General features: G+C 44.6%; 3 protein-coding genes across 3 annotated transcripts; all 3 read left to right on the forward strand.

The window, feature by feature from the left end:
• Nucleotides 1-2399: 2399 nt before the first annotated feature.
• SERLADRAFT_436440 (uncharacterized protein) lies at nt 2400-3419 on the forward strand (the record flags this gene model as incomplete). Its single annotated transcript, XM_007316740.1, has 3 exons — nt 2400-2675; nt 2786-2980; nt 3027-3419. 3 exons carry the CDS (start codon nt 2400-2402, stop codon nt 3417-3419), a joined length of 864 nt encoding a protein of 287 aa, XP_007316802.1.
• A 3148-nt stretch (nt 3420-6567) lies between these two features.
• On the forward strand, nt 6568-7308 carry SERLADRAFT_347523 (uncharacterized protein; the record flags this gene model as incomplete). The annotated part of the gene is made up of 1 exon (XM_007316741.1): nt 6568-7308. A coding segment is annotated over one exon (741 nt), but the record flags the coding sequence as incomplete, so codon positions are not given.
• A 729-nt stretch (nt 7309-8037) lies between these two features.
• SERLADRAFT_385519 (uncharacterized protein) lies at nt 8038-8420 on the forward strand (the record flags this gene model as incomplete). The annotated part of the gene is made up of 1 exon (XM_007316742.1): nt 8038-8420. A coding segment is annotated over one exon (199 nt), but the record flags the coding sequence as incomplete, so codon positions are not given.
• Nucleotides 8421-12353: the final 3933 nt, after the last annotated feature.

Below are 12353 nucleotides of genomic sequence, written 5' to 3' on the forward strand. Positions count from 1 at the left end.
AAATACATACCCTCAGTTGTAGAAGAACCAACTGAGGGAAAGAAGGAGAGAGCGAAAGACAAATATGAACTACAGTGGTACAGTCACCTGACCTGATGAAATACAGATTGGAATACATTTCTTTGAACATCAACAGACCCCCTCAAACAAAGGGTATTATGGTATGAATCACTTTTGGTTGCAAAGGAAGAGAAACAAAAAGTAGGTAAATTAAGGTTGGAGACCCATAAATTTACGGAGATGGTTAAATGTCTTTGTAGGGAGAGGTTTTGTGAAAGCATCAGCAAGGTTGTCTTTGGTGTTAATATATTGTAAGGTGATATAATTTGAGGAGACAAGTTTGCAGATGAAATAGTACTATGTGCTTTGTTCGAGAGTGAAAAGATGAGTCGCTGGAGGGGACAATGCTTCCATTATTGTTGCAGAGGAGAGGAGAGCTGGGTGGTTGTTCATAATGGAGACCAAGTAGGAGAGAACAAAGCCAGACCAATTCTTTGGACAATTTGGAGGCTGCAATGTACTCAGCCTCACATGATGAAGTGGTAACAGTGGCTTGTTTTAGGGAACACCAAGACACAACCCCAGAACCGAGTGAAGTGCAGTAGCTGAAGACAAAACATCTGGTGTCTGGACACATCACAAAAGATGCATCAGTGTATCCAAGGAGGCAAATATTTAGATAGACCCCCAAACTGTAAACACAGTGACCTTATCCCTTTGAGGTAGCATACAACACACTTGGCAGCTTCCCAGTGTGCGGGGCCATAGCAATCAAGGAATTGGCTGAGTTGTTGGGTTGCAAAGCAAATATCCGGGCACAAGCCTTGTGCAATATACATTAATGAGCCAACAAGTGAGCAGTATAGTGTATCAGCCATTAGCTATTATTCATTTTGCGGAGCATGCAGGGAGCATGACAGTTGTATGCCAGAATCTATGGGGACAGAAACAGGAAAGCATTTTTTAGGTTGAATTGGCTAATAAAACAGTTAATTAAAGCAGTTTAAGATATATATATGGAATAGGAAGATCTCTCACGTTCAATAGAGATGACAATGCAAAAACAAGCTTTTCCCAAGTCCCATTTTGTCTTGAGATCAGTTTTGAATGAATCATGTTCAGAACAATTTGAGGCAACAACCAGGAAATCATCAACATACACAGCGGCAATACAGATTCCAGTGGCGGATTTTTGAAAGTACATGCAGTACTCAGAGGGTAAGCAAGTGAATCCCCAGTTTCACATAGCATCATTTATTGTCTTATTCCAAACTCTACCGGCTTGTTTCATCCCATATAATCTTTTATTTAGCTGCCACACATAGTCATCTCTAGGCCATTCTTCAAATCCACATGGCTGTTCCATATAGCAAATTTCATTGTCAGGTAGTTCTCCATTAAGGAAAACCATTTTTATGTTGATTTATTGTGTTTCCCATCCAAGGGAGCCTGCAAGCGTTACAATAACACAATTTTCGGACCTTCCCTTTACTTTTATTCTCCGCCTTAACCTTGTACTTTAGCTTTCACACATGGTGCCACGCGGCATTTCCCTTTCTCGTGCCGCGTTGCCTTTCTTCTTATTTAGACACAACTCTCTCACACAGTGGAGCTGACCATGTGGGCTAGGCCCCATGACATCATCAGCCACTGTCTCTATCAACTGTATAGTACACATGTACAAACAAAACCTGTAGTAGTATATATACCCCAATAGATCCAGGAGACTCCTCAGCGAGTCCTCCTGTTGTATACCAACAAACTCTCTGCAGCTCAAGGGGTAACCACTCCCTCATCATCTTCCTTATAGTGTGTTCTGTGTGCACCAGAGTAACTAACTCTTGGTTGTTACATTAGGACTTGCTCTTTCTACTCTCTCGCACATTTGTGCAAAAAGTCCCACTGGGCACCCGGACTCCAGGGTGAAGGAGAATTGGTTATTGGTTGGGAATATCCCACATAGCAGATAGGTGTGCTCTTTGCGATGGCCTTGTAGTGCTTTGGGAGAAGAACCAAAACCGTTGATACGCGGCCCCCAGCGTTAAGGGGAGTACTTAGCTCAGCAGTCGGTGTGGAACCGCTGTTGATTAGAATTAAAAATACAAAACTTCAATTTCTCTTTCCTCTGACCAGGCCGGGCACTTGCCTCCGCCATTTGGAGAAGGGTTGACAGCTTAACAAGCGGACCACCCCCTGACAACCGTTCGGACCAGGGTTTCTTACGAATACTTTTTATATACTTTTCAAATACTATAGTGTGGGTAGTCCGAGATTGAGATCCGATACTCAGCTGGGAAGAGGTAGATCCGCAGATAGCAAGCGGGGACCCCCAGTTACGTTTTTATTACTTTACAAAGAGAACAAGTCGACATGTCGTCGCAACAACTCTGCTGCACGCTATGCGTACGCAGATTGCAACATTGACCTCGCAACTCGCCGAGCTGCAGAATAACCCTCCTGTGGCAACCCCCTTGGTCGAAAAGAAATTCAACAAGAAAGTTGGAGTAGTCGCTGACCCTGGCGCCTTTGAAGGAGACAGAGCGCGATTCGCCGAGTGGTGGATCAAGCTCCAAATTTGGGTCAAGGCAAACTGGGACGCATTTGCCGACGATTTTGAGGTAGCCACTGTGGTGCTATCTCGACTAAAAGGACCTGTGGCGGGTCAATACGCCCAAGTTAGACTGTAGGAATGCTACACCACGGGAGTGTGGCCAACCTGGGAAGATCTCAAGAAGGAGATTGAAAAGTACTTCAAACTGCAAGCTGAGCGTGACTGGCGCGCCAGCAAATCCGTTCCTTCAAACAAGGAAACATGAGGACGGATGATTACATTACCTGGTTCCTGGCCCTCTCCATCCAAGGAGGGCTTGGCAATGAACATGCAGTAGAACTGCTGGAACACAATGTGAACCCTCGCATTGCAGAACAGATCTACCTGCAGGATACTAGAAACGAGAACTTGGCCCTGGCGGCTGAGGAGGTACAATGAGTCGGTAGAGCCATGGAGCTTTACCAAATGCACCAAGGTGGCGGGTCCACCACCAAAAACAACGAATCCCAGAGGCGCCCCGGGTCATCAAACCAATATAAACATTCTCACGGGTTCAAGCCGTTCGGGCTGCAACCAGGGCAGGGCCCCAATGGATATTGGCGCGGTCCAAGGAGGACAGATGCGCAGATTCCAGGGGAACTGCTACAATTGCAGCCAAGAGGGACACATGTCCCAAGACTGCAGAAAAGGAGTGCAGGCTGCTCAACAAAAAAATAACCAAGGGCGCCAGGCGCGCCAATTAGAGTCCAAAAAGCCGGACAATTGGCTCAACTCTTTGGCCGGTTGTTCGTACGACGAAATCCGGGCCTTCTTCTATGATCAGCAGGTCGCTGAGATGAAGACCCAGGGAAAAGAGTTCGGAGCTTAGGTCACTTGGGTGCCTTTGCTCCTACAAACAATGAAGTAAACCACAACAAAGTGGCCCCTGCTCCGGGGTGTTGCACGAGCAATAAAGGAAAGACGGGGATGGCTCCCCAATTTGTAAATAGATTTTTAAATTTGTTATCCGAAGTATGTACTTGTATGAAGCAATACAACTGTAATATTTATAATACTACCGCTGCACCAGCGTCTCCCTTGGAGTGTGGCCCCGGCGAGACAAACAATAGGGTGCTTGATTCTGGTAAAAATAAAATAGAAAAACATGTAACTTTCAATACCTCTTCTTCTTCATCGGAGCCACCCTTTCCCAAAATCCCAAGGCGTGTGTTGATGTGCACATATTTATTCCAAAAAGAAATCCGTTTAGACGTTGGTGTGGAAAACCTTGCCCGGGGCATAATACACCCAACCAGTGCACTGCTTGATTCAGGCGCTAACGGAATCTTCATAGATCAGGCCTGGGTGGAGCAAATTGGACTCCCCCTTGTAAAATTAGATGTATCTATTCCCGTCTATAACGTTGACAGTACGCTAAACGCGGGTGGCTGTATCACGCACAAATGTTCTTTTGTGGTCGAATACCAAGGACACAGAGAACGAGTCACCGCTGAAGCTACCCAACTAGGGAAGATTAATTTAATCTTAGGCTGGACCTGGCTATTTAAACACAATCCTGAGATCGACTGGCAGACAGGGGTTGTCACATTATCATGTTGCCCTCAGGAGTGTGTAAACTTGGGTAAACCAAATCATGTCCGTTACAATGAGCATCTTGAGAAAATAAACGCGGGTCACATTTGAGCTCAGATCTTTAGAAAAGATCGACGATGACGATGATGAGGTAAAACCCGAAGAAGAGATTGAGAGGCTGGTACCTCCCGAGTACCATGACTTCTGGAAAGTGTTTTCAAAACATAAATTGGAGCGCTTCCCAGAGGCTAAGCCTTTGGACCATGCTATAGATTTGAAGGACACCTTTAAACCGAGAAAAGGACACATGATACCACTCTCTGCTCCAGAAAGAGATGAAGTATCAAGTTTCATAGACAAACAGCTTAGGAAGGGTTACATCAGACCTTCCAAAAGCCCTATGACGTCCCCGGTGTTCTTCATTCCTAAAAAGGATGGTAAGAAGCGTTGTCATGCACCAAAGTTGATTGGTAGCATGGACAGGTGTCAATAACGAAGCGAATATTCAAAAAGACTCGCCTTTGCGCCACACAGGCACAGTGCCACGTGGAATAGTAATTAATATTGCCCCTTTTGAACTTGTGGCTGATCAGCACCACCTCTATTAGGCAATCCAGTCACGCTCACCTTTGCTTTTCCATCCGGTACTTTCCGCATTTCGGCATTTCGGCAAATTTTCGCGTTGCCACTGGCTACACATTGCATTGCGCCCTCACTTTTGTCGTTTCCCTTACTCCCCTTCCTTTGCCTAGCCCCACCATGGGCCCCTTCCTCTCATTTTTATTCTCACCTGACGGTCGTTTCTGGGTCCCCATTTTAGTTCACCTCCTCGTCACCTCCACCCTCCTCCTCCTCATCTTCTTTGCTCCCCCACCATTTCTAATGTCACCACTTCCTATCCACTTCCGTCGCCGATCCGTTGACTACCACGTGCCACTGCTGATATCAGCAAAGCCCCGGCGGCCGGTCCAAATAGGGCAACAGGTCCATCTTCATGACGTCGATCTGCCATCATATACTATCAAAACATCGGTCGCTCGTCTTGCCTGGTTGGAGCGTGGGTGGGTAATTTTTGAGCTGGAGAAGGTTCATCCCCTTGCGTCGCCCATGTTCATCGCTGTCCCATTCACTTGGGTACACTTATCATTTGTCCATCGTCTTCGCTACAGCTACACCTACCACACGCACGCTGCCTGGGACTCACTTGTTCCAAATTGGAACTACTCCTCTCCCTCCCTCGTTTGATCAGGTGGTCCAACACAACCAGTCCATTGGTAAGGCCATGGAACTGTCAGATTTGGACTAGGTGGTGGACCGGTGGCTCCAGTTTCTTTTTTTTCAGCAGAACATTCATTTACAGTGCGATTATTTTTGATTTTTGAATCATTTTTATGGACACATATTTTTTTAGAATGCCTGACTGACAATAAAGGAACTGTGTTGATACTGATAGTGTTTTGCTTTGCCCTTTTTTTACTGCATCTTCCCATGACATCATGATTTTCCTGCTCTCTTTTTGCTATTGGACTTTACTTTATGGCTGTACAAACCTGTGACATTACTCACAGCATTTATTGTTCTATCCCTTTCTTTTCTTTTTTTGACAATCTTATCCTGTACTACCTACGCAGGATTCGTCAGCGTACATTCCTTCCTTCATATTCTTTCTCATTCTTTTTGCACAGCTATACTGTGCATAGCCTACTTCTCTTTTACTATATAAACCCCTGTATTTTACCTTGTAAAAAAAACAAGTAATCCAATCCAGACTTCTTTTCTACTCTCAAGTTCACTACTCTGCTACTTGTGATCCAGTGTGGTCACAACACTTCCCACTTCTACCACTGTTAACTGCTGTCATCGTCACTCGTCACTTTTGAAAGTGATTGTCATCCCCTTCGATTAGAGTCATTCTGAGCACTACAGTTTGTGCGTCAGGAGCCTGCTATCACTGGGAACCTCGTCACCTCGCCATCCTCGTCGATCTCAAACCTACCTTGTGCTACAATTAGCAAGGTAGTGCTCATCTATACTCATCACTAAGCCCCTATCTTCTATAAATTCAACTATCCCTCCTCCTCAAAACCCACACCCATACATCTTTGGGTTTTACTTTGAAGGATCCTCATACATACCACCCCATGAACAACCAGAGCACCCACTGTTCTAGGAGGCAAAGCCCATAAACAAGTTCCGTGGAATCTGGGAGGATTGTGTGTTAGTTTGTTTTTGTGTGTGGTTTTCTAACAACAGTTCTCATCATCGACAATTGGAGCCCACCGCGAGGGGTGGTTTCCTTCAAGCTAAATACCAACCATTTCATCGCCATCACTGTCTAATTTATCATCTACTCAATTTCTGTACCAGCTTCTACTCAGCAAGCTTCGCGTTTACCCCTTATATTTTTCACTATGAATCGACCTACTACTCTCTCAGTCATCACTATGCCAATTCCTGGCACTCGTTATGCTCCTAAGAAGTTCAAGGGAGACTATACTCGTGTCAGGGATTTTGTTCTCCACTATGAGCGCATCTGTCATGCAAACAATGTCACTGCTGACGATGAAAAATGCTCAAGCATTCTCCAATACTGCTCCACATATGTTTGCGAAATTATTGAAGGAATGAAGCACTTCATTACGCCCTCATGGAACAGTCTCAAAGACGAAATTCTCCAGTACTTTGATGCTGCAAAAGCAGAGGCCAAATTTAAAGAGCATCATCTTAAACAGCTGGTCGATGCTTCGCACAAGAAGAAAATGGGCTCTCTGGACGATTTCAAGAGCTACATGAGGAAGTATGTTCGTGTTGGAGGATGGCTTCTTGCCAAATCCAAAATCACTCAGGACGTATTCAATCGCTTCTTCTGGAAAGGACTACCCAAAACCCTTCGTCATCGCGTTGAAAATAGACTTCTACAGAGAGATCCTACCCTTGATCTCTCCCAGCCTTTTGTCTTTGATGATGTTGTCAAGGCTGTAGAGCATGTCCTTCGCAGAGATCGCTTTGATGATGAAGATTTTGACTCTGATGATTCGGATTCAGACTCGGATTCAGAAAACTCTTCCAGTTCTTCGGACGATTCTTCTGACTCTGACAAAGAGGAAGAACCACCTCGTTATATCAGGAAAACCACCAAGCAGAAGAAAGACAAAAAGCGCACCTCTGAGACAGAGAAAGAGAGAAAGTTGTTGAGTCCTTCCAAGTCGAAGAAAACCCTTCACTCTTTAGACGAAGAAGAGCACACTGCTGTCAAACAGGATGAAGTAGAAACCCTTATCAAGAAGTTGGGTTCTATGACAATTGAAGATCCTAACTATCCTCTGCTCTACTATCGTGCTATCAAGCTTGACACTGATGCTCGACTTATACTTCGCCCTCCCACTTTCATGAACCAGTCAGCTAGACCATCTCGATCCTCTCAAGGAAGCAGCAACTTACCCACTCAGCCTACTGCTCCACCCACTGCCACTCTGCCTACAGCACCTCGTGTTCCCTTCCTTTGCTATGGATGCGGAAAAACTGGTCATGGAGTCAATGAATGTGCAGATATGCTTGACTTACTGTCAAAGGGAATTGTCAAGAAGGATGACACTGGTCGCTTTGTCATGTCTGATGGGTCTAGAATCATGCGATCAAGAGAGGAACCTATAGCAACTGCTGTACATCGCACTATCCCCAAGTCTAACCTCCTCACTACGACTTCTTTTATGTCCATTGCTGAAGTAGCTGACTCTGATTCTGATTCAGATGAAGAGCCTGTCTATGCAGTGGATCGTCCAGACAGAGTGTCTAAGGAGAAGCGCAAGCAAGTCTTTGATGGTGTCTACATTCCTCCTAAGCCAGATGGGGCCAAAGCTGTAAAAGGAAAGAAGAAAGAAGAAGAGAAGCCTGCCGTTCCAACCATAGCACCTGCCCCATCAAAGCCACACATCTTTGATATTGCACAGCCTATCTTTGCTCCCACTAATGACGATGTAATCATGGAAGATGCTTCCCAAAACACCAAGAAGAATCCCCCTGCTGATAAACAGAAGAAACAGCTCAAGACTTCATCTACTCTTTCACAGAATCTTGACTCCAAAGCCATCATTGATCAAATTCTTAGCACCCCTATCCCACTATCTATTGGTAACGTCATTGGTCTATCAAAAGAAGTTTCCCAGAATCTCCAAGAAATGATGAAACCCAAGCGCGTTAATTTTGGAATAGACAACAAGCCCCAAAGCTTGACAGCTGAATCACTTCTTGCCATCACTCATGCCGACCTCATTCGTGTCCCTGTTACCTCTAATGGCGAAACTATTTCAGCAATTGTTGATTCAGGGTCTGCTCTCAATATAGTCAGTCGCACTATTTGGGAAAATCTCATTCGCCTTCCCATGGATACTAGTATTCGACCTGTAGTCAAAGATGCCAATGGAGGATTTGGTAGACTTGATGGTCTAGTCAACAATGTGGCTTTATACTGCGGAGAAGTCAAAACTTATGCCAATATCTTTGTTGGGAAAGACACTGGATATGATCTACTTCTTGGACGACCATGGACGCATGGGAACTATGTCAGCATTGAAGAGAGACTTAATGGCACTTATCTCGTCTTCAGAAAGGATGGCAAAATTGAAAACCCTGCTCTGGAAGTCAAGGTATCATCAGATCATCGTCCTATTCACTATGTCAAACCAGTATCTGGAGTATCCGATACAGTATCCAGCTTCTTAGTCACGGACTATGACTTCAATGGAGAAGATCTAGATGGAAATACCGGTGAATCGGAAACTGCTGCTGAAAGTGTCACCTCAGAAGAAGAAACTGTGCCTGTTCCAGATCATTCCCCAATTGGTTCAATCGAAAATTCTAGTACTCTCAGAGCACTGGAAGACCTGGAGACTCGTCTAGAAGAAACTATTGAAGCCTCCATCCCTATCCCCAATGCCAGTACCTTCGAAACATTCTTTGACCATATTCGCTCAATCAGGGAAGATGAAAGGTCTGCTATTTTTGGTCTACTGAACAACCTTCAATATCGTCACAACATGAGCTCACTCTCAATAACTTCAGACTATGTCATGAGAGGACACCATGGCTTCGATGAAAACCACAACCTTTATGCGGATTATGTCCTGCTCCATGCTCATTTGCGATTTGACCAGAATCATGGCCCTGGAAGAGCACAATCTATTATCAGTCGCTCAGAAACTGCACATATTCGCTTCTTTCCTCAAACAGAGTCATTTCCAATTCCCACTGATGAAGATATAAATGGACCTCCATCACGTGATATGAATGGTCAAGTCAATGTGACGGTGGAGGTAATACAAGAATCCGATTCGGAGCCGATACACAATCATATAAATGGATTAATTAATGATGACTCATCCACTGATTCTGAATCACCACCCCCATATTCGCGTCAACAGTTACCATCAAATATCAGTGACTCACCCCTATCACCATCCTCTACCAATGCTACTATTGCTTCGTCAATTTCTCCTGATAATCGCACACTCATGCATACTATTTGCAATGATAGTCAAGAGGATGAAAGGGAGATTGAATCCTCACCGCCCCTTCACTTATCCTTCTCCACAACAATAGGAGTGGAGCATCAACCTTCCATCAATATATCATCCGATATTACTCCTTATCTTCGAACTTCCATGCATCACTATCATCATTTTCCCACGTCACCATCAGCTCAGCCATTATCAATTATTCACACCAGTGCCAGAAATTCTACTCCGATTCTAACACATCTTCACTCCATCCTAAACGCTTACATCGAGCATTACAAGCACCTAACATGTCCTGGCTCGAAGGGTTTCATATTACTAAAGAAGCTCTCATCATCGAGATTATGGTGGGAGTGTTACTTGTCCTCGCCCTTTTCTACGGTTTTGTCTTCCCTCGTATTCGCGCTTATTGTCGACGAGAACATGTTGAGGTTATTCACCTCCACAACAGGACAACTCATCCATCCAGTGCATCCACATTCACCACCAGCACTGAGGTACTTGCTAGTGCCACAGTTGAAGTTTGAGGTAGATGCTGGTGATACATTTCTATATTCCTTTCTTACTTAACACTCCATTCAGCGCTCTTAAACCATATGCCACTTTTTCCCTTTTTCTTCTTTCTTGTTATATATCTATTACTTGTACAAAATGGCCTCTTGGATTTCTATGTTATCCGGTTTTTCCTTCCTTTACTCTTGTACCAACTTCTTTTTCTATTGTCTATGTTCCCCTTTCGTTCTTATCTGATCTTTTTCCTTCCCCCCTTGTAAAACTTCCAACCTCATCCCTATCCTATTCGGTCCGAGATGACGCAAAACTACCACGGCACTTTCCTTCTTTGAACACTTTTTGTTTTAACCCTAGTTACATGATAGACATTGTGGACCCTATACCTGTACCAGCACCCGATTGGTCGAGTTTTGGAGCTTACAAACGTGTTGATCGCAAAGTCAAACCTGTTCCTGGAGTATTCCCAGAAGACGCACGTGTCACTCGGTCATTTCCAGAAGACCCACTCCTTTCGCTCCCACCCCTTCCTGTCCTTCCCCCAGAATTCATTCCCACGCCGAAGCTCACCAAGGAGCGCCTTTATGACGAAATGAAGCTAAACTCTGATGGATTCTTATGGCCAGAAGAGGAAAAGCTTTTCGCTCACATCATGATACTCAATCAGCGCAGTCTTGCCTTCGAGGAAACTGACAGAGGAACGTTCAGAGAAGACTACTTCTCTCCCTACGTCATACCTGTTCTCCCACATGTCCCTTGGGAATACAAGAACATTCCTATTCCTCCTGGAATCAAGAATGAAGTCATAGAATTGCTCAGAGACAAAATCAAAGCTGGAGTCTATGAGCCTAGCCAGTCGTCTTATCGCTCTAAGTGGTTTTGCGTTCAAAAGAAGAATGGCAAGATTCGCATCGTCCATGATCTTCAGCCACTAAATGCAGTCACTATCAAAGACTCAGGAGTACCACCTATCCTTGACGACTTTGTGGAGCCATTTGCTGGTTCTCAATGTTATACTGTGTTTGATCTTTTTTGGGGATTTGATGCTCGGAAAGTGCACCCTGACAGTCGTGACCTTACCTCTTTTCTATCGCCACTAGGACTTCTGAGGATTACTTCTATGCCTATGGGATTCACCAATTCCGTTCCAGAATTCCAGAATTGCATGACTTTCATCTTGCAAGATGAAATTCCGCATATTGCCAATATCTTTGTTGATGACCTCCCAATCAAAGGACCTACTTCTCGTTATGAAGATGCAGATGGCAACCCAGAGACCATTCCTGGCAATCCTGGCATTCGTAGATTTATATCGGAACATGCCATTGACGTTCATCGCATTATGCATAGAGTTGGTCATGCTGGCGGAACTTTCTCTGGAAAGAAGACTCAGTTATGTCGTCCTCAAGTTGTGATTATCGGACAAGTATGTGTTAGTTTTGGTGATTCTGCACCTTTGTGCTACCTCTATATTTTCATTCCTTTCTCTATCTATCCCTCTACCATTCAGTATTGATTGTGTTCTCTATTATTTCGCCTTTGTGGCTGCTTTGTTTACCTTTGTTTACAAAACATCGGACAGTACTGCAGAGTCCAATGCTTCCTATTCTCTAGTTACTCACATTGGACTCTAGTTCCAGTCCCTGATTGCTCTCAGCAAGTGGCTAGACACTTCCTTCAAGCTTTGTTCTTAATAGGTTATGAGCCCTGTGCTCTAGCCATCTTCCTGACCTCATATCTCACCATCCAAGCGTCCTACTGCTTATCCATTGTAACCATCGTCTTCTGGGACTCCTATTATCCCATCCATCACCTCAGATTACTCTGATCTCATCCTGATCTCCAACAACAACTCCTTGTTGCAAGTTACCCCCATTTTGGACGCTTTTTTGGTCTTATCTGCATCATATCTCATCCAATCCTTATCTGATCGTCCCCAAACTTCTACCATCGTCTTCTACGGCCTAAATAACCCTAGGAGACCTGTCAGAGCGGTTGGATTTGAGCTGGATCTTTCTGTGAGCCTTCATCATCATTTGATCACCTTTTGGCCCCCTACTCCATATCTCCACATCCTGTGCTCGGATCTTGGGCCCTATTTGAGCCATCTAGTACCCTATACTATCGCACTCTACACCCTCAATTTGGGGGCAATCCATCCACTCCATCACCCTCTGTGAGTTCGCATTTTGGCACTTTCACCCGTA

Source organism: Serpula lacrymans (assembly GCF_000218685.1).
Source record: "Serpula lacrymans var. lacrymans S7.9 unplaced genomic scaffold SERLAscaffold_5, whole genome shotgun sequence".
Lineage (NCBI taxonomy): Eukaryota > Fungi > Basidiomycota > Agaricomycetes > Boletales > Serpulaceae > Serpula > Serpula lacrymans.